The sequence below is a fragment of the Tympanuchus pallidicinctus genome, unplaced genomic scaffold, assembly GCF_026119805.1.
Source record: "Tympanuchus pallidicinctus isolate F22 unplaced genomic scaffold, pur_lepc_1.0 scaffold10, whole genome shotgun sequence".
Classification (NCBI taxonomy): Eukaryota; Metazoa; Chordata; class Aves; order Galliformes; family Phasianidae; genus Tympanuchus; species Tympanuchus pallidicinctus.
Genome location: NW_026294619.1, coordinates 21,716,320 through 21,740,492, shown reverse-complemented (window position 1 = coordinate 21,740,492; position 24,173 = coordinate 21,716,320). Strand labels below are relative to the sequence as shown.

At 35.6% G+C, this 24,173-nt stretch overlaps 1 protein-coding gene across 2 annotated transcripts in view; it reads right to left on the bottom strand.

Moving 5' to 3' along the window:
• Positions 1-1,192: 1,192 nt before the first annotated feature.
• Positions 1,193-24,173, bottom strand: part of NCAM2 (neural cell adhesion molecule 2) — a 242,641-nt gene continuing 219,660 nt past the window's right edge. Inside the window, exons 16-17 of one of the 2 annotated variants that reach the window (XM_052666931.1) lie at positions 4,581-4,785; positions 1,193-1,316 (exon numbers count right to left, since the gene is read on the bottom strand). In XM_052666931.1, the coding sequence (XP_052522891.1) occupies positions 1,193-1,316; positions 4,581-4,785 (329 nt within the window). Of the gene's footprint in view, positions 1,317-4,580; positions 4,786-16,875; positions 18,306-24,173 lie in introns of those variants that run through there. The other variant, XM_052666932.1, reaches the window with a different exon arrangement.

The following is a 24,173-nucleotide window of genomic DNA, read 5'->3' as shown; positions in this document are numbered from 1 at the left end:
CCTGATGCTTTTGACTTATCTATGGTTTCTTCAGCGACACTGCCCTGAAACTTTAGCTAACCCATCTGACCTTCATCCAGCTGTGGCTTGCACTGCTGCCTTTTGCCATTTGTTGTCAGAAAAAAAATGACCAAGAAAGAAATCGTCATCATTACTAGTATCTTTCAGCAACCCTATTCTCTCAGGGACGAATACCCATCAGATACCTTATCCATTATACCTATACCAATGATTTAACTATTTTCCCTGCAACCAGTGACCAGTCCCTCAGTAAGATTATAAAACATTTTTGATCTTAACTGTTTCGTGTATCAGTCTGCCAGCTGTTATACTGACCTGGACAAGCAGAAAGATCTGAGCTTAATCTTTGCTGCTATCATGTTCCACCACATTTCTATGTCTTTAAAGACATTAAATAATTTGGCACCAGTGGCTTAGCTGCTAATGCAGCCATGACCTAATGTAGTTTGTATAATGTTTACAGTTACATTCCACTGACTCCTTAGATAACTAGGTTCACTGCAGTACCCCTTAGTACAAATTCCAAGTATTTTTCAGAAGATTAAAAAGACGGTTCTATAAGAGTTCTCTCAATACTTGGCACACTGCTGATCCAAGGAGGCAGGCAGGGCCAGGCCCTCATGTTCCCACCCCTCAACATGGCAGGCAGAGCAAGGATGGCAGAGGGGTGTGGGCCCACGTCCCACCAGAACTGGGCATGGGCTGCTGGGATGGCTGGAGATGAGAGGGGTCTCCTGGGCCATCAGCAGAAGAATAGTAGGAAGGATAGTGAGGATAGGGCAGAGCTGCCCATGTCCCCGAGGTGCTGTCTTCATTAAGAGAATAATAGAAGGAGCTCTATGGGAGTCAGAGTGGCAGAGAAGGCAAGAAAAGTTCCTTAAGATGTTCACTAACATCCAGATATGTTGAAGAACTCCCACAATTGTTATGTTGCCATCCCATGGCTGATATGAGTGAGAGTCTGGGTCACAGAAAGAAGAGAAAAATGCCTGGTGATAACCTTGGCCATTGCCCTCGGGGTACTGTGGTTTAGATCAACTACTGTAAAAAAAACCACACTGCTGAACTGCACTGCCACAGCACATGGCTGTCATGTACCTCTTTACCTGGCAGAGTGAGGGCAGCCTTGCAGTCAATATTGTGAGTAAGACACTGGGGAATATTGGGCTACTTACTCCGGCTCTGTGAGAGGAGTAGTCTCGTTCGGCTCATTTACTGGGCTACCGTCTTCATGGCTGGTAATTCTTTCATCCTCTGTTCTCATTTCCACTATTGGCTCTTTTGATCCATCTTTCCTAAAAATTATTAAAAGAGTCTGAGTTTTTATCATCATATTAACTACATTGCACTTAACTAATTACCAAGATCTCTTCCCTTCAGAAGCTGGCAGAGAAAAAGTGGAACTAATTATCAACAATTAACACCACTGAGACACACTTAGCAGTGTGTCCTCAATTCCTTGAAGTCTTCAAAGTATCCTGTATGCATGGCTACTTACCTATCCCACAAAAATCATAGATTAGCATCTTAAAAGAGCATCTTGTTTACAAATAAATAATAAAACAATGGATGACCTTCTCATGGGAATAGACATAAATTTGGCTAACATAGTATAGTAAGTATAGAACTTGATGCCCAATTATGCTTGAAATTTTTGGAAGTATAAAGAGCCATTCTTGCAGCATACACATTGCCTAAGTGTGTTTTCAGTCTTCTAAGATTCTGACAGTTTCAGTTTGTGATAAGAACCAAGCCCACTCTTTTCAGATTGGTGGAAGAAATTCTCTGTTTCTATGTGGCAATTCCCCCATTTTAGGAACAGAGGCTAATTTTTCACACACAAGGCAATTAATAACTTTTGTGTCAGTTGGACAATGGATTGTTAAGAGGACAGAACAGTGAGTATTGTCATTACACTTTTGTTGGTAATATGGTCTTGATATACAAAGCACTGTTTGCATTTAAAGCAGTATTTATTAATAGGACCAGCACATACTTTGAATCTCGAAAGACAGATGAAAGGATATCCAAGGATATCCAAGATACATCTGATATTTTCAAAATAAAATCTCTTTCCATGTATACATTTCTTCCTACTCCTGACATCCAATCAGGAATCATATCCTCTAACTACCAGCTGCAGTCTAAAAACACAGGGTAACCAAATACAGGTGTCACAGAGAGCAGTCAGAAGCCACTCAAAGATCCAGAATGTGATCTGACATATTCAAATGAGGGAAATGTCAGCATCTTTTAGGGAATGGCATTTGGCATGAAAGAAATTCAAATTTTGACCCTTAACACTTAACATTCAAATCAAAGAATAAGGTAAATAAAAACAGTTTCAACTTATTTATAATCAGACTCACTGAAGATAACCACAACAAAGAAAGAAATATAATTAAATAGTATCGTTGCTCTTGCAAAAAAAAAAAAAAAAGTGTCATGGAGGAATTACTGTTACATGACCAGCTCTAGACAACATGGAGTTGCATTTGTGTATCAGATGTTGACAGCAATGCATAAACTGCTGTCAAATGACATTTAGAGCTGCAGCTCCCTGAGGTCTTCCCATTCAGAAGAGGTCTGTACACCAATTCATACGTGGTTACTTCTTGAAAATGAAATTAAAACACAAACTGAAGTGCTGTGCTCAATAGGAAAGGACAGCTGAATCTCAGCCAGAAGCTCTAAATGCTGACTCTATTGAACAGGACACGCTGGCTTCACGCAATAGAAAAACAGTCTTATACTTTCTATGACTGTAACCTGTCAAGAATTAGGAAATATCTGGTTTAAGGCATAACTTCTTTTATTCAGAAACATTACTTGATGTAAATACTGCGTGCCTGCTTATGATTGTTTTGGTTCTGTGCAGCTGTTTCAAAAAGGGTTGCGAACCCCACCAAGAAATCAATCAGGTTACCTCACAAAGGCACAGTGTCTGAATTCCAATAGCCAGAAATAAAACGATAAAAGAGACTTTTACACTTCCAGCACTGGCAACAGAGAACTCCAGTGTAGCTATGAATAATAAGGGCCGACGTATCTGCTCTCCGATCTGCATCTGGGAAAGATGGGTTCTGGGAAGGTGCAGAGGAATGAAGTGCATGTTCTGAATCCTGAGAGAGCTGCACCGCACAGGAGCTGTACTTATAAATGCTATTTATGCCACAAAATACAGCTTGTCACCGATATTATATTGTACATTTAAAAAAAAAATCTTTTAGATGAGCATATGAAGCATATGACAAGAAAATGAAGCTGTCACATTAAATAAATAAATGGAACCACCTAAAACAAGGGATGATAAGTAATCCTCTCTCTGTCTCATCTTTTGGAAACCCTGTGAACACTGGTTCTTTAAAGAACTTATTTTATGCAATCAATAACTGAACTTGTTTTTCCAGAGATTTCACCATCTGCTTTTATCATTTAAGGAAACTTGCACATAAATGACCATTTCATTCCCATTTATCTAGCCACTACATGAGGGTATATTTGAGAAACAGGATTGCTCTTTCTCCTTTATTTTTAGCAAGTATTAACTATTGCCATGAAGAACAATCTTACTCACAAACAATTCAACCACATCTATCTCAGAACTTCTATTTTTAAAAGTAAACAATACTTACAATTCCAAAACTCTATGGGCAAAACCCAAGATTTTCTAGTAATAGCTATATTTGAGAAACTTTTTCACGTATTTTCCACAAAGCTATGTGCTTTTATTTCCCAATCTACTGGCACTGCCACAACCACAGGCTAAGTTTTTGGGTATTAGCAGCTCCAAGATGAATTTGTAGCAGTGCAGAAATGTGCCTACACTGATCTATGATTGAATTTTTCTTCTAATAGAGTAGCACAAGTGGCATAAGATGGCTGTCTTAAAGTGAAGTATGGTCCACACTCCTCTTTTTTGTCTTTGTTTCTCCTTTAAGAAAACAGTTGTCCACAAATCATAGAATCACAGAATGTCCTGGATTGAAAAGGACCTCAAAGATCATGTAGTTTCAACCTCCCTGCAATGTGCAGGGTCACCAGCCATCAGACCAGGCTGCCCAGAGCCACATCCAGCCTGGCCTTGAATGCCTGCAGGGATGGGGCATCCACAGCTTCCTTGGGCAACCTGTTCCAGTGCGTCACCACCCTCTGAGTGAAAAACTTCCTCCTAATATCTAATCTAAACCTCCCCTGTCTCAGTTTAAGACCATTCCCCCTTGTCCTATCACTGTCCACCCTCATAAACAGACATTCCCCCTCCTGTTTATATTCTCCCCTCAAGTATTGGAAAGCCATAATAAGGTCTCCTCGGGGCCTTCCCTTCTCCAAGCTGAACACTCCTAGTTTCCTCAACCTTTCCTCATAGGAGAGGTGCTCCAGCCCTCTGGTCATCTTAGTGACCCTCCTCTGGACCTGCTCTAAGAGCTCCACAAGAACAGTTTTCCAAGTAATTGTAATCTTTTGTAACAGTCCCTTTATCAATCTGCAAAATGTTCAAGTTGAACAGCAAGGTTTTTCTTTTAATTATGTTTCTACAGTATGTAAATAATACTCACAAGTAGGCAGCCTTTCCTTCTTCCAGTTCTTTACTTTTTCCACTTGAACCACTCTTTTTCCCACAAATCCTCCTGGTGATGCACATTAGCAATCCGCATTGTCGTACAAAGAAGCAGCTGACATCAGTCACAACAAGGATTAACAAAAGGGCTGCCACTCCCAGGCCAATAACAGCACGAAGTCCAAGACCATTAAAAAGAGTGTCTTGAAAGAAAGAAAATTTGAATTCATTAATAAAATTAATCCTGAAGAATAAAATTTTCTAAAGTTTTTAAGTCACAGATCAGGAGGCTAAAGGATGTTTACAAATATACCATTCAGAAACTAAAGGAAAGAAGCAGTACTGGAAATTAAGTGCATATACAACACAGTAAAAAATCCAAGAGCCATCTTTTCTACATAACACTCTCCCACTGCTGAAAATCCAATATGGTCACAGTGCATAAATCACATTATTCAATAATAAACAATATGATACTTTTAACATTTCAAAACCAAATATATCAGAATGGATCCTAAGAAAAATACTATACATTTTAAATAATAACAGTTGATTTAAGTTGTCACCTTCCACATTTCAAATGTAATTAATTAGCATTGGTGCTAATGAGAATTACTAAAGAGTGGTAAAACAATACTCTTGTAAAGGTCACTTTTTTAAATTACAGCAGAATGAAGAAGTCAGAGAACATTTTTTTTCAAGGTAATAGTCTGCAAACAGAGACAAACTGCCAAATAAGTTAACATGAAGTAAACTAGTTGTATTATTAAATGACTGTCTGGTCAGGACCTCATCTTGCATAGTTTTGAACCTTGAAATACTGTCACACGTTTCAGAATAAATATATTCCACATTTGATGCTGCTTTCTGTAGTTGTACTTTTAAAGCTGCTTATCTAGTTATGTCTCAAATGATATTTCTGTAGTAGACAATAATGCTATAGTTTTCAATACCGTGACTCTGAAGGAACAAATACTGCCTTATGAATTCAGATGACCACTATGAAGGCAAGGAATTGCATCTGATCAGTAACTCAAGGGAAAAAAACAGAACTCAGTAATGGTTCATGGGCCAGCCTAGTTCAAGAAAGTATCACTCTAGCTCAGGAGTTGGCTAGTGACCATTGCAGGTGTGGTGGTATGTCCTAAGCTGATACCACTGGTGAGGGAAACTTTTACTTTGCACGCTGGTGTAGTGCATCAGCATTCCTTGCTTAGTTTTGCCACATCTTGGGAGTATGAGTCAGCAGTGCAGTGGTACATTTCCATTTGCAGCTGTCTATGCCTGTTCCAAAAATAAGAGCAAGATTTTTTCACAGCAGAGTACATAAGTACTGTTTCAGCTGACAGACATAAAAACATAAACAATGTGATTTATTAATATAAATGTTTTAACAAGGTAACTGCTGTCATCTTTCTCCCACTTTTACAATATACTGCAAATATGAAAATTAAGAAAATATGTTAAGCTTTCATAATTTTTGCTCAGCTAATTTTTAAGAAAATGTGTATTTACCTTTTCAAACACAATTTAAAAATAATTTTCTTAATAACTTCTACATCAGTTCATACTAATAGAAATATATGCTTTTTTAGTCTATTTGATACTTAAATGGAAAATTATAAACTTTTTTCCAGTTGGAGGAGAGAATTTTATTTTTTATGCAATCTGTTTCATTGTCTACTGTATCAGCTGTTTTATTACAGAACTGCTCTTCAGAATGGTATCGTGGTATCATGTAATAAGCCAACACTGAATATATACATTTAATTGGGTGATTGGATCACCAGGTAGACAGATATTACTTCAAATTTATTCTCCCTTTTTAAAAATGCAAAGGAACAGTTTCAAATAAGCAAAATGATGGTGTAGCAATGAAAGATTGTTCCATTTATGCATTGAAAGTTGACATTTCACACATATTCTTTCTCTTAACATCAGTAATCCTAGTTAAATATTACAAGTCTAATTTCTTATACATCTTCTAAAACTTACTGTATTCAATATCCACCCATTTAACTGGTTGCACTCTGAGTTGCTGTCAATGGCTCAGTGTCCATGAGCAGATGAATAAAGGGGGGTGTTCCTTGAGGATACTGATACTGATGTTATTTAATATGTTTGATAGTGACACAGAGTGGGATTGAGTGCACCCTCAGCAAGTGCAGACGACACAAAGCTGAGTAGCGCAGCTGATGCAATAGAAGGAAGGGATGCTACACAGAGGGATTTAGACTGGCTTGAGAAGTGGGTCTGTGTGAACTTCATGAAGCTCAACAAGCCCAAGTGCAAGCTCCTGCCACTGGGTCAGGGCAATCCCACGCACAAGTACAAGCAAGATGGGGAATGAACTGAGAACAGCCCTGAGGAGAAAGACTAGGGGGTGTTGGCTGATGAAAGACCTGGAATACTGCCTCCAGGCCCGGAGCTCCTAGCTCACAAAAGATGTGGAGTTGTTGGAACGAGTCCAGAGGAAGTCCATGAAGATGACCAAAGGGACACTTCTCCTAGGAAGAAAGACTTTGTTCAGACTGCAGATGAGAAAGCTCTGAGGAGACCTTATAGTGACCTTCCAAATAACTCAGGGAGGTTTACAGGAAAGGTAGAGAGGGGCTTTTTAGACTGTTTTTTGTTTTTGTTTTTGTTTTTGTTTTTTTTCTTTACTGACAGTGATAAGAAAAGGACTTAGTTATAAACTGAAAGAGGAGAGATTTTGATTAGATAATAGATTTTTGACTCAGAGAGCAGTGAGGCGCTGGCACAGCTGCCCGGAGAAGCTGTGATGCCCCATTTCCCCTGGTGGCACTCAAGGCCAGGTTGGATGGGGTCCTGGGCAGCTGAGCTGGTGGGGGCAGCCCTGCCCTTGGCAGGGGTTGGGCTGGGTGGGCTTTGACGTCCAAATGGAGTCAAAATACCAGTTCCATTTTGTGCCATAGCACAAAAATGTATTTGTATATTAGGCACATTCTTCTTCTAGTTGAAAATACACTTATTTTAAACCATACAAATTCAATGCTATGTGAGTGAAGATGATCTTTTTTTTTGTTTGTTTTGAAAGGTTTATTGTCTTCTTGTCCGAGAAGTCTAACAGGACTATAAATAATGATTGAAAAAAAACATTTTAAAACATTGAAAAAAAAAATTTTAAGTTCAAAGTTCTGGAGGAGATTTCATTAACCTTCATTAAAATAATGCTAGATTCAAGACAATGTGATTTTTATTATATAAAATGTGGCATAAATAATACAATATACCTTGTCATGATAATGAAGAAAAATGCCAACTTTAAGCAGAGCCACTTCACTCTCTTCTCCCTCAAATTTATCAATGAATACTTACAGAAATACAAACTTTTTAGAAATGTACAAAAAAAATGAAGGAAGTTTCTATAAATGCCATGGAAACTACTGGCAATTTTCAAGGTCTCCTTTATTCTATAAAATGTACTTTTAATTTTCAAAAACATAAATGAACTTTTTTTTAAATAGTCATCTAAATAACAGGAAATACCAATGAAGAACTTTGGCAAGTGGAGCAGAATTTCCCCATGAAGAGAAATAACTGGAAAGGCAAATTTTATGGGCAAACAGATTCAAATTCGGAGTGAATTCTTTTTGGGGGTTTAGATCAGATACATTAAGTGGAAGCAGGTCTTGAAGTGAGAATAATCACCAAAATGTCTACAGACTATACGAGCATGGTACACTTCATATACAGAAAACTAAAGTTATTGCTTCTGCACAAAAAGACTGGAACTTCATACACAACATTCATATACTCACCCTCATGTTACATAGATCCTTTGACATGACAGAAGTTTTCTGTACTTCTATGGAATCACAACGTATATGTTGAACTGCTTGTGCAATAATAAATAAATAATAAATAATAAATAAAATAATTGCCAGTGAAGTATGAAATATCCTGTTTGAACATGAGAGTTAGACAAGAGGAGGACCTCTCCAGAGGTTCCTCACATTTTCAGTCATTCAGCGATTCTAAGTTTTGTTGAAAAAGATTTAATGGAATGCCTTTTTGTTCCTTTATTCCCTTCTCCTCATTAGCGGTGGACACATAATTAAAGAAAAGAGATGATTCCACTTAGTCCTTAACTTTTATGGCCATTTACATTTTTAAGGAAAAGAAAAAGCAATTATATAAAATACTTCAGTAAGCTCACAGGGTAGTATCTGACAGATACATTTGAATGGGTGTCCATGTGTGTGCATTATGGGGTATTATACTTGAACCATCATCCTTTCTTTCAGACAGGTTTGAAGCTAAAGTTGGAACTTCTTTTCAGCTGCAGCAGTCAAAAATCATAAACTAGAGGAGGAACCTGAAGTGCTGCACTGGGTAGTGGGAGGAAAAAACCTTGATCCGGCTTGTCATCCTCTTGAACTGCCCTAAGCTTGCCAAGACATAGGTTGTCCATCCACGATAGCTATTTCTGCACTATGAATGTTGTCTTTAATTTTTATCAGATCTGGAACATTTCTTGGAATCAAAAGCTTCTAAAATTCAGACACTTATTCAAAACCTCTAAAAAAATAACGTATTTCAGAAGTCAGTATCTGTTGATTGGCACTCAAACAAACATTGTACCAAAAAGTCTAACAGCTGTACAAGTTTTCTTTTCTACAGCTAAACAGCACGTACATCATGCCAAAAATAACAGCAGCAATGAAAGAATTTATCAGAAATGTTACAAAATTCCAGACAACATGGATCTGAAATACAGGTCCAGTCCAGATATAAAAATGTATGCAAATACGCTACAATGTGTCTTGAAGACGGTGTATGACAAAATACACAAAAGCCAGTTTTTACTTTTAATCAATGAAATTATTAATTTGTTTTCTAATATTTTGAAATGCTTCCTTCTTTCCTCTGGGGATACATATGTACACTGGAATTTGTACAAAAAAAAAAAAAAAAAAAAAAAAAAAAAATTCAATTTATAGCATCTGAAAAGGACTCATTACTCTTTTATAAATGATATAATAATATATAATGCTTCCTCGCATTTTTTTGTACTGGAAATTGATACACTTCAAGAGTAGCACTTTGCTTGCTGTCTGTCAAAGTGTTCTCCTGGATATATGTGAAAGGAGTGATGTGTGCTGTGATTCCTTTGGAGAGGATGATCAGGACGCAAAGACTCTGTGACACCCAGCGAATCTCCCAAGTAACACATAAGCACATTCACTCACAGAGTGAATTGTATCCTGGGTAGTACATGAGAGCAAATGTACTGAGCTTTGGTAGCAAAGCCCTCAAGAAAATAGTTTGATGACTAAAGACAACGCTTAAGCTTTGTGCAAGAGCTAACCACTACTGAGCAGTCCTATGGTTTACTGAAACAAAAAGGAGAAACCAACCAGTAATCCACTCTCCTGCCCAAACAAGCTCCGATAATTTGTCTGACAGAGCTGAAGCTGCGTGTGCTGATCTCAGTGATTTACAGCAATAAAACTTGTCTGTTGAGTCAGTAAGTGTCCAGCAGCTACATATCTACCTCCAGAAGAAATAAAAAATACAACACAGTTGCAGTATCAACTTTTAAACAATTGTTATGATGCTGTGCGAACATTTACTGGGATAATGTATGATGCAAAAGAGACCACTCCAGTCATTAGGATTCTTTTCTATCTCATTCTTTAATACAAAAAGATGATAACTCCATAATCAACAATTATGGAGTATCAAACAGCAAGTCTCAATGCATTTTTTTCTGTAGTGATTTTTCCTTCAACTTCTCCTACGACAGATACTGCTGCAGGGCAGTGTACAACCACACAAGGATATGTGCTCTGTACAGCACTAATAAGCACTGACAGACACGCCTGACACACACACAGCTGTGGAAAACAAGGGGACATTATTATTGATCCTGATGTAACTGACTAGCAAGAGTGAAGGATCGCTCCAACTCTCGTGGCCATAAATTATGTATCTTCACTGAAGATACCAACCAGTTGGCTCATCGCCAAGCCTGCTCACAGTGGAGTTACAAAGCTTTAAACTGACTGCACAAGATGCACACACAGTCAAGGCAGTCTGCTGTGCCAGAAACATTACTGACTTGAGAGATGTGAGCTACTCAAAGAAGCATTTCTAAAATTCTACTTATCAGAAATGTTATCCTTTCCTGATACTCCTTCAAGTGAAAGAGTCTTTACTACACGGATATCTTCTAGCCAACAAGTTTTCTGAAATTACTTTTTTTCATTTCAGATGAAAATTTCTTTTATGGCTCTTTCTGGGTACTGAATAGTACTCAAATTCTCAATTACTCTAATGGCTTTTTTTTTTCTTTTTTTTTTTTCATACAAAAGTGTCTTAAATGAGATGCAATTGAAAAAGCTAAATAAAACAAGCGTTGTAGTATAAATTACAGCTTGAATGTTCCTGTCGAGGATGTCTTGTCTGTGTCTGATTAGGGATATGAAAGGAAGGGAAATAAAGCCATGTTAAGTAGAAAAAGTTCTAGGTTTGGAACTGAAGTTATTCTTTGGAGCTGTCAATTACATTTTTTAAGCAGAGTTTTAAAAATTACTCCTAGTATCATCAATCGATCTTCAAGCAGCTTCAGAAGCATCTCTAGCACACCTAAGAGTTATAAGCTACAGCTCTTTTTGTTGCATATTTGCTCTGCAACTATACTAAATCACAGCTTTTTTTTTTTTTTTTTGCTATTGGTTACTTCCTTGGGCAGCCCTTGAGGAAACAGGAATGAAATCCCCACTTTTCCTATAGCAGCAGCAGCAGCCAGACAAGGTCAAGAGAAGAAATACATTTCCAGGGCAATCTGTTTCACACTTCAGCCAGCCAATCAATACATTTTCCCCAGTTTTTTCAAGGCAAAAAAAGACAAGGAATGAAAGGAAAGCCCCAGAACTTCACATGTATGAGAAAGCATCACTTTTTGCTTTCAAAAAAAAACACCTAAAAATGAGGACAAACAGCCTGGTCTTCCTTCCGGTACAGTGAGTGGTGAATAGCTGTGCAAAGACATTGAGTTTGTGGAGATTGTGGCATCAGCTCCATGCTCAGGATATTAAAGGGCATTGAAGAAATAACTGTGCCCCAGTTTCCTCAATCCAAACTGACAACAGATTTACTGAACATTTCTTAAAGGAACTTCTAAAAATCTGTAAAGATTAATTAAGATTGACGTGTGTATTGAAAACATACAATTATGGGTGTTCTGGGTACTGTCAGTACATAAAAGATGAAATTATTTTTATTGTGCTAATTGGAATTGGAAGGATTCGAAATTATGTGCATATACCACAGAGACCTGAGAGACTTTTGCATCTTCTTGGTGGATGACAACTGTAACCAGAGAAATATAGTCAGGAGGTCTCTAAGAGACAAACTGTGTTGGGTCTGTATTTGAAATGATAAAATATTTCAGGCCTGGCAGCACTTTCTTTTAGTTCATTACAGACGTATATGCAAACACAGCAGTTTTGAGCTTGGAAGTATTACTTGGAATAATATTTTAAGTGCATAATTATTGTATAGCATTAGCTATAAAAATATAAGTTTAGTATTATGCGAGTTGGCAGTATACGATGCATGTTTTCATTTGAAATAGTTACACTGATACAACTGCAAATGTCAGCAGTTTGACACAGCATGGAAGTGCTGTGCACCACTACAATTTCTCCGAGCATAAAACACTTGCCTTTTGAGATACAGTTCTTTCAAGAAGACAGATTAAATTGCTGTGCTTCAAATGCTCTGACAGTATACTTATACATATATTTCACAAATTTGCTCTGTTAGTTGACTATCATGGCAGCAATCTAGCATGAGCCAAACCAAAAATCAGGGAATTTTAATTTAATGATTTTTATTTTTTTCAAAAGATCTATTTGCTATTAGATAAAACACTGAGGTTTACTGTGAAAATGTAAATATTGACACAATACAAAAAAATCTCTCCAGTTAAAACATAGATAATTCAAGGAAAATAGTATTTAAAGTAATAAAGAAAATACAGATAGAAATGGTTTAAGTCATTTTTGTTTATTACAAAAAAAAAATGAAGACAGAACTGCACAAAATGTGAACTTTGAACAACAGATGAAAGACACAGAAAGTTACATACATTTCTTGACACTGTGCTGGAAATATGCTGAAGGACATTACATTGACACTATTCAGACATTCTTCAGGGACAAAGCAGAGAGATGACAGCGACATTGCATGCATGAAAGAAACCAGTGAACAAAGTGGCAGTGAAACACGAATGTGATGAACTGAAACCATGTAATCACTGTACAAATTAAACTATTTTAAATCTAGATTTTTCTAACTGCCTTTTATGTTGATTTTGAAACAATAAACTTAGAGAAACAGCGCTGCTTGCAATATGTTTCAGAGAAGTAGTTTGGGGTATGCTGTATGCATTTTTAAATGCAATTCTTTTGGAAGCATTCATTCAGTAGATTTATTTTGCTTGTATTACAGCTCCCTTAAAATTTATCGTTATTAAAATTATATGAAAATGACGTTTTTACTAGGAGTTGCCTCTACAAAATGTCGGGTATGAAATAATAAATATTCAGAACCTTTAATAACAGTATCATACTTAGTAATGTAATTACAAAGACAAGTGTGATTACAACTTTTTCTGAGAACTTCAGTCAGTTTATATACAAAATGAAAAAAATGGGTATTCCTACCTCAGCTGCTTGACCTAGTGCCTGTTAACCACTTCTAAGTAACATATCTTTCAAACATACATCTTCCATACAGGTACTGTTTCTCAACTGGAAAGTTGTCAGATTTTCTATGTTTGCTATTTGACATCGTTGACTATATTAGATTGCCACTGGCATTAGAACAAACAGACTTTTCTCTGTAAGTTCCATCACTTACACTTTACATCCACTATGTGCGTAGCAAAGGAAAGCTGAAGATTCCTTATATGCCTGGAGAAATGAGATGGATGAAGAAAAACGTGAGAAGCTCAACAGAGCCCTGGATGTAGCACAGATTTCAGTGATGCTGTTACAGACTTTAGAAGCTACATTTGTCTGTTCAACAACTTTGTTTTTCCCCTTTTCCCTAAAAATTCTGAAGAAATGAACAGTGGTAATCATCAACATAATGAACAATAGATAGAAGACTGGAGACTATTAGTCCAGTCACAAATTGTAAATGCATCACTGTTATCTTTTTAATAAAAATTCTTTTGAAATCTTAATCCATTCATCTTACATTTATATATAGATTTGAGTGGAGCTATAGAATTTAGTGCCAGAAGCTTCCATGTTATAACTAATTAACTAAGGCCCATGTATCTAACTGAATATTGATCATACTTTTACATCTTTAATTAAACCAGTGTATTTGTCTTCATTCTAACTATTTTTCCATGAACATACTTTTCACATTACTGTTTGGCTCTGCACTTCCATCACAACATTAAATGGAATGTTAGTTTGTTCTTTAGTGATGGTATGCTTTGTATATCCTGTGAAATCATATGGACAGACATACTTTATTCCTGATAAATGTATGGATTATGTGGGAAGTATGTGTTTTTATGGGCAGTGTTTTCCTATTTATCTAGACACAGTAATTTATCTTCTAATAACCCTACTGTAAAAAATAAAGGATCATATCTGAAGTTCTGCTAGGTAAATCAAACTATTTTATAACTTGTCAAACTCAGGAAGCAAGAAGACAACTAAAATCTGATTAGGAAAGAAAACAGCCTTAGACTCAAAAAGTTGTACACAAAAAGATTTTAAAAATACTGTTCTTTAGAGATATTAAAGAATAATCATTATCCTTCTTTACTTTTCTGCACCATCAATTTAAATTTAAGGCTGTAAGTTCAGTGCAGAACATTTCAGCGCTTCAGTCCTGCAGACAGTTGAATATTAGCATTTCAAAATATGTGACAATGTTGAAAAATGGGAATACTTTACATTGTCAATCATGAGATCTAAAATCTCCTTCACAATTACTATATTTAAAGGAACAAATTTACTAATCTAACATTAAAGTACTAATGACAGCAGAATATCACATTCAATTTGTGAAGACATATTTATCATTTTAATACAGTCTAAACTACAATTTAAAAGCTATTCAGTCTTTACCTACCAATTATATTTTAATTTGCAAATGTCTCTTTCCACTTTTCCTTATTCTTGTCTGTAGGAAGACAAGATTTTAAAATCTCCAGTGTCTTCCTACAGAATGTATAAAATACTGCAAAATAATCTTGTTCTCATCGTTTTCAAAGAATGAATTACGATTTTTTGAAATGAAATTCAAACAAAACTGTGTTAATTATTAATATCAGGAGACAGATGAACAACCCAAGGATATTATCCTCTTTTTCTTCCGTCTCTTAACAGTAGTTTAGAGACATTGCTTAGACTGGCCTGGCTCTCCTGTAACAAAGTCCCTATAATAATTGACTTAATTCATACTCTTTGGACTCGGTTGGGAAGGGTAGAGCCAAAAGAAAATTAAATATTCACAATGCCTGATAATTTCAAAATGCATAAAGCAGAAGAGCATAAATTGCAGCAGACCAAAATTTTCTATCATTTTACAAAAAATTATGTATTATTAAGATAAATCTACTATCAGTTAGAAAAATGAAAACTGTCTCTTTATCCCACTGGCACTGGTACGCTGAATATAAGAGAAAACTTTTCAGTCACAGTGTACATGCAGCTTCTAAAATTTTTCACAGCATTTAATTAGCCCTTTCATAATTATGCTTGGAGAGTGCAGAGCTCATCATTCTCTGTGCCCTAATTCCTATCTTGCCATTTTGTATTCCTGCGTGAAATGGCAGAATGGTAAATTTTTAACCAGTGAAGAACATTTCAAATGTTTACCAAGAACAGAGAAAGGTTTATAACATCTTTTGTATACATAATAAAAGTCAGTAGCAGAGCATAAAGGTTTTAGATTAGGAAAATATTGCAAAATAAGGCAAAATTATAATTGGGTTGAGTGTTGACTGTGCAACCTTAATGAGAATGTTTTACTTTTCCTTTTAAGAGATCATCTAAGATTTATTCTAGACATTCTAGTTACCCAGTGACAGGTACTGACTAGTTTTGATGGTAGCCGTATTTTGGTTTTCTTTGTTATTCAGCACTGCATTAGCGAGTGCTCTATTGTGTCTGCAAAGGAAAGCTATTTTCCTTAAATCATCTGTTGCCTACCTTACAATGAAAAGAACAGCCTCTTGAAAGGCTTTGCTGCTGCCCTGGTTTTACAAGGAGCCACAGTGTCTGTACCACTGTGCTTCTGCAAACTGAGAAAGAGCTCCTTGCAGCAGATTATGATGAGCTTGTGCTGAGGCACACCCAGTGGAGATCAAACAGTTCTCTCTTGATCAGTTTGGACTGAGATTTTCAGAGATTTATAATGAGGCCAGACTTCAGCGGGGATTTTTTTTTTTTTTTTCCTTTGGAATGTAAGCAGCGTCTAATTTCTACATATCTGCTAAATGTCAGCTCTCTGATTCTAAGTACAGATGTACTTTCAGGATGTTTTTCTGTTGCCAGTTTTGCCTGTTTTTTTTTTTTTTTTTTCTCTGATAATAACATGATGACAAAAATTTTCTATACTACAGATTTTATAAATGGTTAGAAAAAAACAAAGCTTCTTGCAAAAGTTCCTGAGACAATTCCTCTCTAAAACTATTTAGCGTACGCAATAGCACTTATCGCAGTTATAATCAACTGAAAATATATTTTTGCATTTGGAAGTTTTTTGTAACTGTTAAGTGCAGCTAATGGCTCAAACCATAGTTAAACAAAGAAGTTTTCATAAAATAAAATAAAATAAAAAAAGTTGGTGTTAAGATTCCTGTTCTTCAATCAGCATTGTCTCTAGGGACTATAAGCATGAAATAAATAAGTTTTATAAGAATAAAAAAAAAGTTTTATAAAAATAAAACTAAGTAAAAAAGTCAACATATACATTCATATTATTGATGTCAAAACAGAATTTCACTCAACTAATTTTGACTGGGAACCAACAGCTTGCACTCTTACAAAATTTGAACAGATATCTTATTCCCTGCCATGTTATGCCAAGCACATCTCAATGCAATTCAGTTCAAATTAGTGAAAAGGCATTGGGTTAAAGTGATAAAGTACATAGGCAATGTTTGTGAATGAAACACTGGCCCTACGTAATGGGGTGAAAGTTCTTCTGAAGATTGTATGAAGGCCAAAAATTACATTTGCTTGAATTCCAGCTATAACATCATTGCATTAAATATGCAGATTTATATACATATATACATATATAAGCCTTTTTGTGAATACAATAAATTAGTCTTCAGATTTACACGTATGCATTCTGAGGACATGTCACTTACGAGGACATCTTATGTCAATTTATGACATAAATTGGTTTTCTAAAATGATTTTTTGTTTATTTTTATGATGGAAAGAGGGTCTATTAATGTTGTATTAATGACTTCAGAGAACAACCAAGAACTAGCAAAACTGACAATAATCACTGTTTCTAAGAAATAAGAATATCCTTTACACTGGTGAAGATATATGAACTTAAATTTGACCAAATACTTTCAAAGTTACAAGCTAATGGTTATAACCCCCGAAGAAAAAACACCATATACTGTAAATGTATAGTTTGCTACACTCAGTAATGATTTGAAGCCAAGTACCCTAAAAAAGTCAACTACGTAGATTCTAATATCAGATATATGCAGTCCAACTTTTGCATACATACTTACTAAATCAATTTAGAAAAAAATCTGAGGCTTTGTATTCTTTGTTCCATGCTCCTATGTTCTATGTTACACAGAACATATGTTTTACATATGAAACAGGGAAAAGGCTTCTACCTATTCTGTACTGAAGGTCAAGATTAAGCTCACTGGAATTTCAAGACCAACAAATGCCATGAATTTGAATGTGGCACTGTTCCAGTTTCAGAACTGAGTATGGAAGACAGCAATGTATTTTCTGTGCTGAAGCAAGGCTGCAGAGAGGTACACTGAAATTATAGGAAATTAAATTCTGTGAACTAAAGCAACTTGTAGACTACAAATCAGTGAATAAACGATTTTTAAAATCCAGTGGAAAGTACAAAAAATGTCTATATTAAGCACAAAGTTTTAACTACATCATGGAAGGAACTATTAAGTATAAGCACAACACTAAAAGCGATTAACAGAGAATCAAAATGCTCTCAAAGAAGCTCAGTTCATGTCATATCCAGAAAACTGTATTACTGAGATAAAAGTCTAGGCAAAGATTTCTTATAACCAAAACACAGTTTAGAAAACAGCATTGACTCAAATCAATCAAATGAAACTGAATAGATCACATTCTCCAATTTCTGTCAGACAGAACATCCACGCATAATCTGTTGAATTTGTTTCAACATTTACAAGTTTACAAAAAACTGGATGAAGAATTTTACATGCATAGACTGAAGAAATTACACTATTCGGGGTCTTATCTTGGATTAGAAATTTTAGAAGAGCTATAGAAAAGTACATTTATTTATGTCTTTACAGGTTTGTGTTAATTTTCTCTAAATATTAAGAGGGAGAGGAAAAATACGTATTGCTTGCCTCATCACCAGCTTCACAACATGCACCAGAAACTTATGACTACAATGAAAGAGAAACCAGCAGCATTCAGCTGCAGGGACTGGCCTCCATTTTCACGTCTAGTAGCTTCACAGCATCTATCTGTGTGGATAGGAAGTGTTAGAGAAAATAAGGGGTGCGAAAGAGAAATATATTGAAAATAAAAAGTGAAAAATTAGATAAAACATTAAAAATAAGGGATCATAAGGAAAGAAAACAGTGACAGTGGGAAAGAAAAGAAGAAGAAAAAAGAATTAATTCACCAGTAACACTGCCAAATACAATCACTTGAAAAACATCACCATACTAAAAGCATTAAAATATGATTAAAATGTGTATGAAATTGTAACTACTAAGGTGCTTTGGAGCTGTAGAATGGACAAATCTGGATACATTTCTCAGTTCTCAAACCACAAAAAAAAAAAAGATGTTCCTTAGCAGCAGCAACATGTGGCTCTTCACAGTTGATAAAGTGGTAAGCTCTTTGGTCTAACTTTAAAGCAACTCATTTAAGCATTCAACCTAAAGCATGTGATCAACTCTCTTGAGTTTTCCCTCAAAAGATAGAAAATTATTCAACCACGCTCAACCTAAATAGTAGCTTTCATGTGTTTTTCGCATTGGAGGTACATGGAAGTCAGGAAACTACAATGCAACACCAATTGGAAATACTGGATATTTGCAGCATTAACAAATAGTAGACTAGGATGACAGAAGAAACTGTAGAAAAAACAAATTATTACATACAGAAGAAGGTTCCCATCATGCCTGAACATAGAGAAAACACAAACTTAGTGAGCTGTTTCTTCTTGCCAAAAAAAGTTTATCCTGTTTCTGAATTACTGGAGAAATCCAGAACAGATCATTGTCAAAAGATCATCTTAATAACACAGACATAAGTCCACCCAAAATAGGGAACACCAACACAATTACCAAGAGCAGCTGTATAATTACTTAGATTTTGACTTTAATACTAGGGTGTGATCAGAACAAAGAGGCTTTTCAAAATATTCAACTTCTTGGATATTCAAGTCTTTACAGTACGTCTGGATGCAATCCAATGTAATATATGAAGTTTGTATCTATATATATAGCACATATATTTTCTACTAACAATTATATTGAAAGCTCATTTTCTGTCAGATGATGTAGTCAAATTTATACCATGCAGTGTATGTTTAAGCATTTCAATCTCCTTGAATGGATTTTTTTTTTTTTTTTAACTTTTAGGTACAGTGACACAGTAATTATATGGATAGTGAACAGAATTAGTGTAAGGCTACTGTTTCAAGACAGATTTCAAAAGAAATTGAAACGTGGAAAATTTTGAGTAGTGTTAACAATAACATTGCTTACATCCGCACCTATTTTAAAAAAGTGCATTTTAAGAAAATGTAATGAAAATAGATAAAAAGTCTTAAGTCCCCCCAATTTCATTTGAACTGTGATGTTTCTGTTCCTTAATAGAATTATTTAAGCTTGAAAACAATTTATTTAAAGTTAAAATCATAGTAGAGGACAATGAATTAGATTTTAGAACAAATATATTATAGTATCTCTTCCAAGCTACTGAGTTCACAGCATAAAGAGAAAGGCAATTGCTAGACAAATCATCATCTCTCTCAAAAAATACACACTAAGAAATGCAGAATGTAAACACTACCCAAAATCAAAGGTTTGGGGATTTGAATCATATAAAGTTGCTGCAATGCCATTCAAATTTATCTTAAAACACAGATCTGTTGCTTTATGAATATGCTCTGATGGAAAACTGGCTGCATTATGCACTTACAACATGACTGCTCTTATTCCACAAATACACAACTTAGTGTTACAAAACAAGTAGAAAAGACAGTACTTTACCCAATCCTAACACGTATCCTTACCGTGGTGTTTTTAATGACACAAGTTTATTTAAGAAATAACGATGTACAAGCTGTTCAGAATTCAAAATCAGTTATTTTTATTAAGAACAGTTTGTTCCTTATCTGTATATTAAGAAAATTTTTGACACAGTAAAAATTTCCACTATGAAAACAGTTTCCAAAAGCTGTTTTCATAGCGTACCTCTTTATATTACTAGAAAATGAACCTAATGATTTTATTGTTTAATACATACTTTTAGAAATCATTAGTATTACAAAGCAACTAGGAATTATTTATGGCAAATATTACATTGTGAATAAGAGTACAATACTTGTAAAGTGTGACTCAGAACTTCAACCTTCAACTTCTTTTTTTTTTTCTCAGTATTCAATACATAAGCAAACTTAAAATGAATTCAGTTGCTGTTGAATCAGAAGTTCTGTGAATATAGAGTAACTCTCTAATTATTACTAGTACTTTCTAGCATTCTACTTTTTTTCTAGTATTTGTTAGTAGTAATTTCCTGTGACAGTCATACTATAAGATCTGTTTTGTCAAAAATAATTTTTTTTCTTGAATTTATTTCTGCCTACAAACATACATGATTGTAGTGACAGTGTAAGACTCTTCCTTTGCCTGATTACATCAGGTAAGTTCTAATAATTTCAGGAGTAATCTCTAGCCCTTTTCATATAAAAACCACTACAGTTTTTGCAGAAAATGGAGCAAACTGAGCTTCTTTTTCACCTAGAGTAAGACTATTTCTTGTCATTTAAAACAATGGTAATCTCCTGGATTTGAAGAGAAGAAGCTCTTACTCAGCAATTTATGTTATTGGCTTGCAAAAAAAAATGGCAAATAGGTTTTGTGGGAGGTATCGTCTTGCTGTGGATTTGAATATAGATTTCTCTGGTTGTGATTCCCACCACCAACTATTATTCTCAAAATGTGAGATCACAAAGACATTTAATCTCTTTTCTCTGTTCTTTTCAGAACTTTGGATAGTAAAGAAAAATTATTCTTTCAGTAAAGCAATACAAGCTGATGACTTTGCTTTACATTTTTAGCTCAGCAATATGATCTAAATAACTGTCAGAGAAGTATTCATTTTTTATTTTGGAATAAGTGTTCTTCAACCTACAAGAAAATGATGGAGTTAGTAGGTTAACGCTGCAGCTCTTCTTTGTCTTGGCAGTATGATCACAGCTGTAAAAAGAGTGATATCCACAAGGCTTTCCTTTTTTGCCTGCAGTATTTTCCTCTTCCTTTTAGATTTAAATAAAAAGCTAACAAGTCAAAGCTATAAAGGCTTTACAAAACCAAATAATCCTTGAGTTCTGGCTACTGCACAAACTCATTAGAACATGATACAAAATCTATGCATGCACTGTACATACTCTTGAAATAACGGTTTTGGACTTATACATTTTGGTATTTGTTAAAAATACATATGAACTGAAATACGGACAAAGGGTTTTAGTGCATATTAACATGATAAAAAATCCAAAGACCTTTTTCTCTAGTTTGTTCATTCTAAAGAGAAGGTTCTCCCAACTAATTTAAAGATTAGTATGTAAATTAGTCAATACCAGTTAGGTTATGAAAAAAGTTCTACTCTTCCTTTGAAATAATTAAGAAAATTCTAAAAGAAAAAATCACCTAGACTATAGATGTGCATCTCCATTAAAATACTACATGGATTCTTGAGGTCTAATAGATTAATTTGCAGAGTTGTAAGTGAGCACTTGGTAGCTCATTTAGAGGAACTACCAGGTCTATCTACAATCCTCCAATATGTACAGGTGTTCTCTTGCCTTGAAGGAGAAGCCTGTCACTTAAAAATGGAACCAAATGTAGGTATATAAACTTTAACTGTCTTCATAAAATCATAAAATTAAAACAGTACAAAAGAGATACTCTGTTGGTCTTAAAATTTCTGATGCCCATAATGAAAATTTTGCCTTTGGAAAGGTCTTCAAACTCATGTGCTTTTCCTTTTTCTTTTTGGTTTAAATTTAATGGTGCTTTCCAAGCTGCTGCAAAGTTTCAAGAGCCAGAAAGATACAACCATTCATTCCCAAATGTTTCTGACTGATTTTTAAGTGAGTAAATTTTTAATTCAGTCTTCTTCCTTGCCAGGGTACAGAACATTTCGCTTATATTCTTATCTGCCAAGTTTTAAAAATGCTTGCAGGAATGAGTTGTTTTTGAAATGCATTCAATAGTTATCAGAAGACACACAGAAAAACAGATGGATTTTTGTGGAGATACGCATGCACACACACATACACAGGCAGTGCAGTCACAAGTCATTAGCTGAAAATCAGGCCAAAATGTTTTTTCTTAAATGCTATAATTCTATAGCATTTTCCTTAGATGTAAACAGCAACTTAACAAGCCTTGAGCAGTGACTTGCAGTCCTGGCTTAAGTACCTACTGGCAGCCTTTCTAGCTTAGTTAAATTGAAAGAGTCTACAGAAGAAAAAGAACTACACATTCCCCCAGGCCATCTAATTTAACTCTTACTGATGCAACTTATCTTTTCCTAGAATTAAGAAAAATTAAAAGAGGCCAACTGTTGACATTACCTCTGAGCTAACTCTGCCTATGAGATAACACAGTCAGGGATTTGCTTCAAATATGATGACTACTGACTAATTTTTCAAAATTCTCAAAAGGTGATATCTACAGCTGTTTCCTTTTTCATTACCTACAGAATTGCTGAGTAGAGTTCAAAAACAAGACAACTTTCATTTGTAGAAACACATGGGTTAGTGACTGTGTACAGAAGCAATAAAATGCCACAAATATAACTAAGAATTCAATCTGGTCTGAAGAATTCTGTTGTTTCTACTCAACTGAAAGTGAGGAAGGAAGAAATCTGGCTTCATGTTATGAGTAGAAGACTGGAAAATAGAAAACTGGAAAATAGACATAGAAGGGAAATCTTTGACTTCAGAAATCTAACGACAGAGAGACACAGGGAAGTCTGGAGCAAAGATCGAATAGAGAATACTTAAGCAAATCAGACATTCTTAAGTCCATGGGCCTTTATGGTATACATACAAAAGCACTGAGGGAGCTCGCAGGTATCACTGTAAAGATGTTCACAATAAAATTTGAACGATCATGGAAAAATGCCTGATGCCAGCAGGGTAAGGGAGGTGATTGTCCCTCTGTACTCTGCTCTTGAGAAGCCCTATCTGGAGTACTGCATCCAGGTCTGGATGATCCTAGCTCAGGAAAGATGTGGAGCTTTTGAAGAGTGTCCAGAAGAGGGCCATGAGGATGATCAGAGGGCTGGAGCAACCATCTTTCAAAGAACGGCTGAGGGTCAGTCTGAAGAAGATTCTGGCTCTGGGGAGACCTCATTGTGGCCTTCCAATATTTAAAGGGAGATTATAAAGAGAAGGGAAATCAAATCTTTACATGGTCTGATAGTGATGATGGGAGGGAATTCACCGACAGGGTAGTGAGGTGCTGGAATACGTTGCCTGGCGAGCTTGTGGATTCCCCGTTCATGGAGGTGTTCAAGGCCAGGATGAATGGGAGCAACCTGATCTAGTACTTGATCTAGCATTTGGCAACCTTGTCCATGGCATAGCGGGTTGGAACAAGGTGATCTTTGAGATCTCTTCCAACCTAAGTCGTTCTATGATTCTATGACGTGACTGAAGGAAAGGAAATATCACTCCTATCTTCAGAAAGGGTTGAAAGGATGTGTATGCTATTCATGCCTCATCTTGACCCCTGGGAAGATGATTGGGCAGTTAATCCTAGCAACCATTTCTAGGCACATGAAGGAAAAGAAGCTGTTGGAAAGAGTCCAGCACAGGGCCTGTAAGAGGATTCAAGGGACTGGAACATCTTTCTTTAAGGAAAGGCTGAGAGAGCTGGATGTGTTCAGCACAGAGAACAGTCAGGAGGATCTGAATGTGTATAGTCACCTAAAGGAATGATGCAAGAAGATGGAGGAAAGCTCTTCTCAGTGAATGACAATACGAAATTGAGCACAAATTGAAATACAGGAGGCACTCTGTGAACATAAGGAGAAGCCTCTATAATTTGAAGATAACTGAGCACTGGACAAAGATGCCCTCAGAG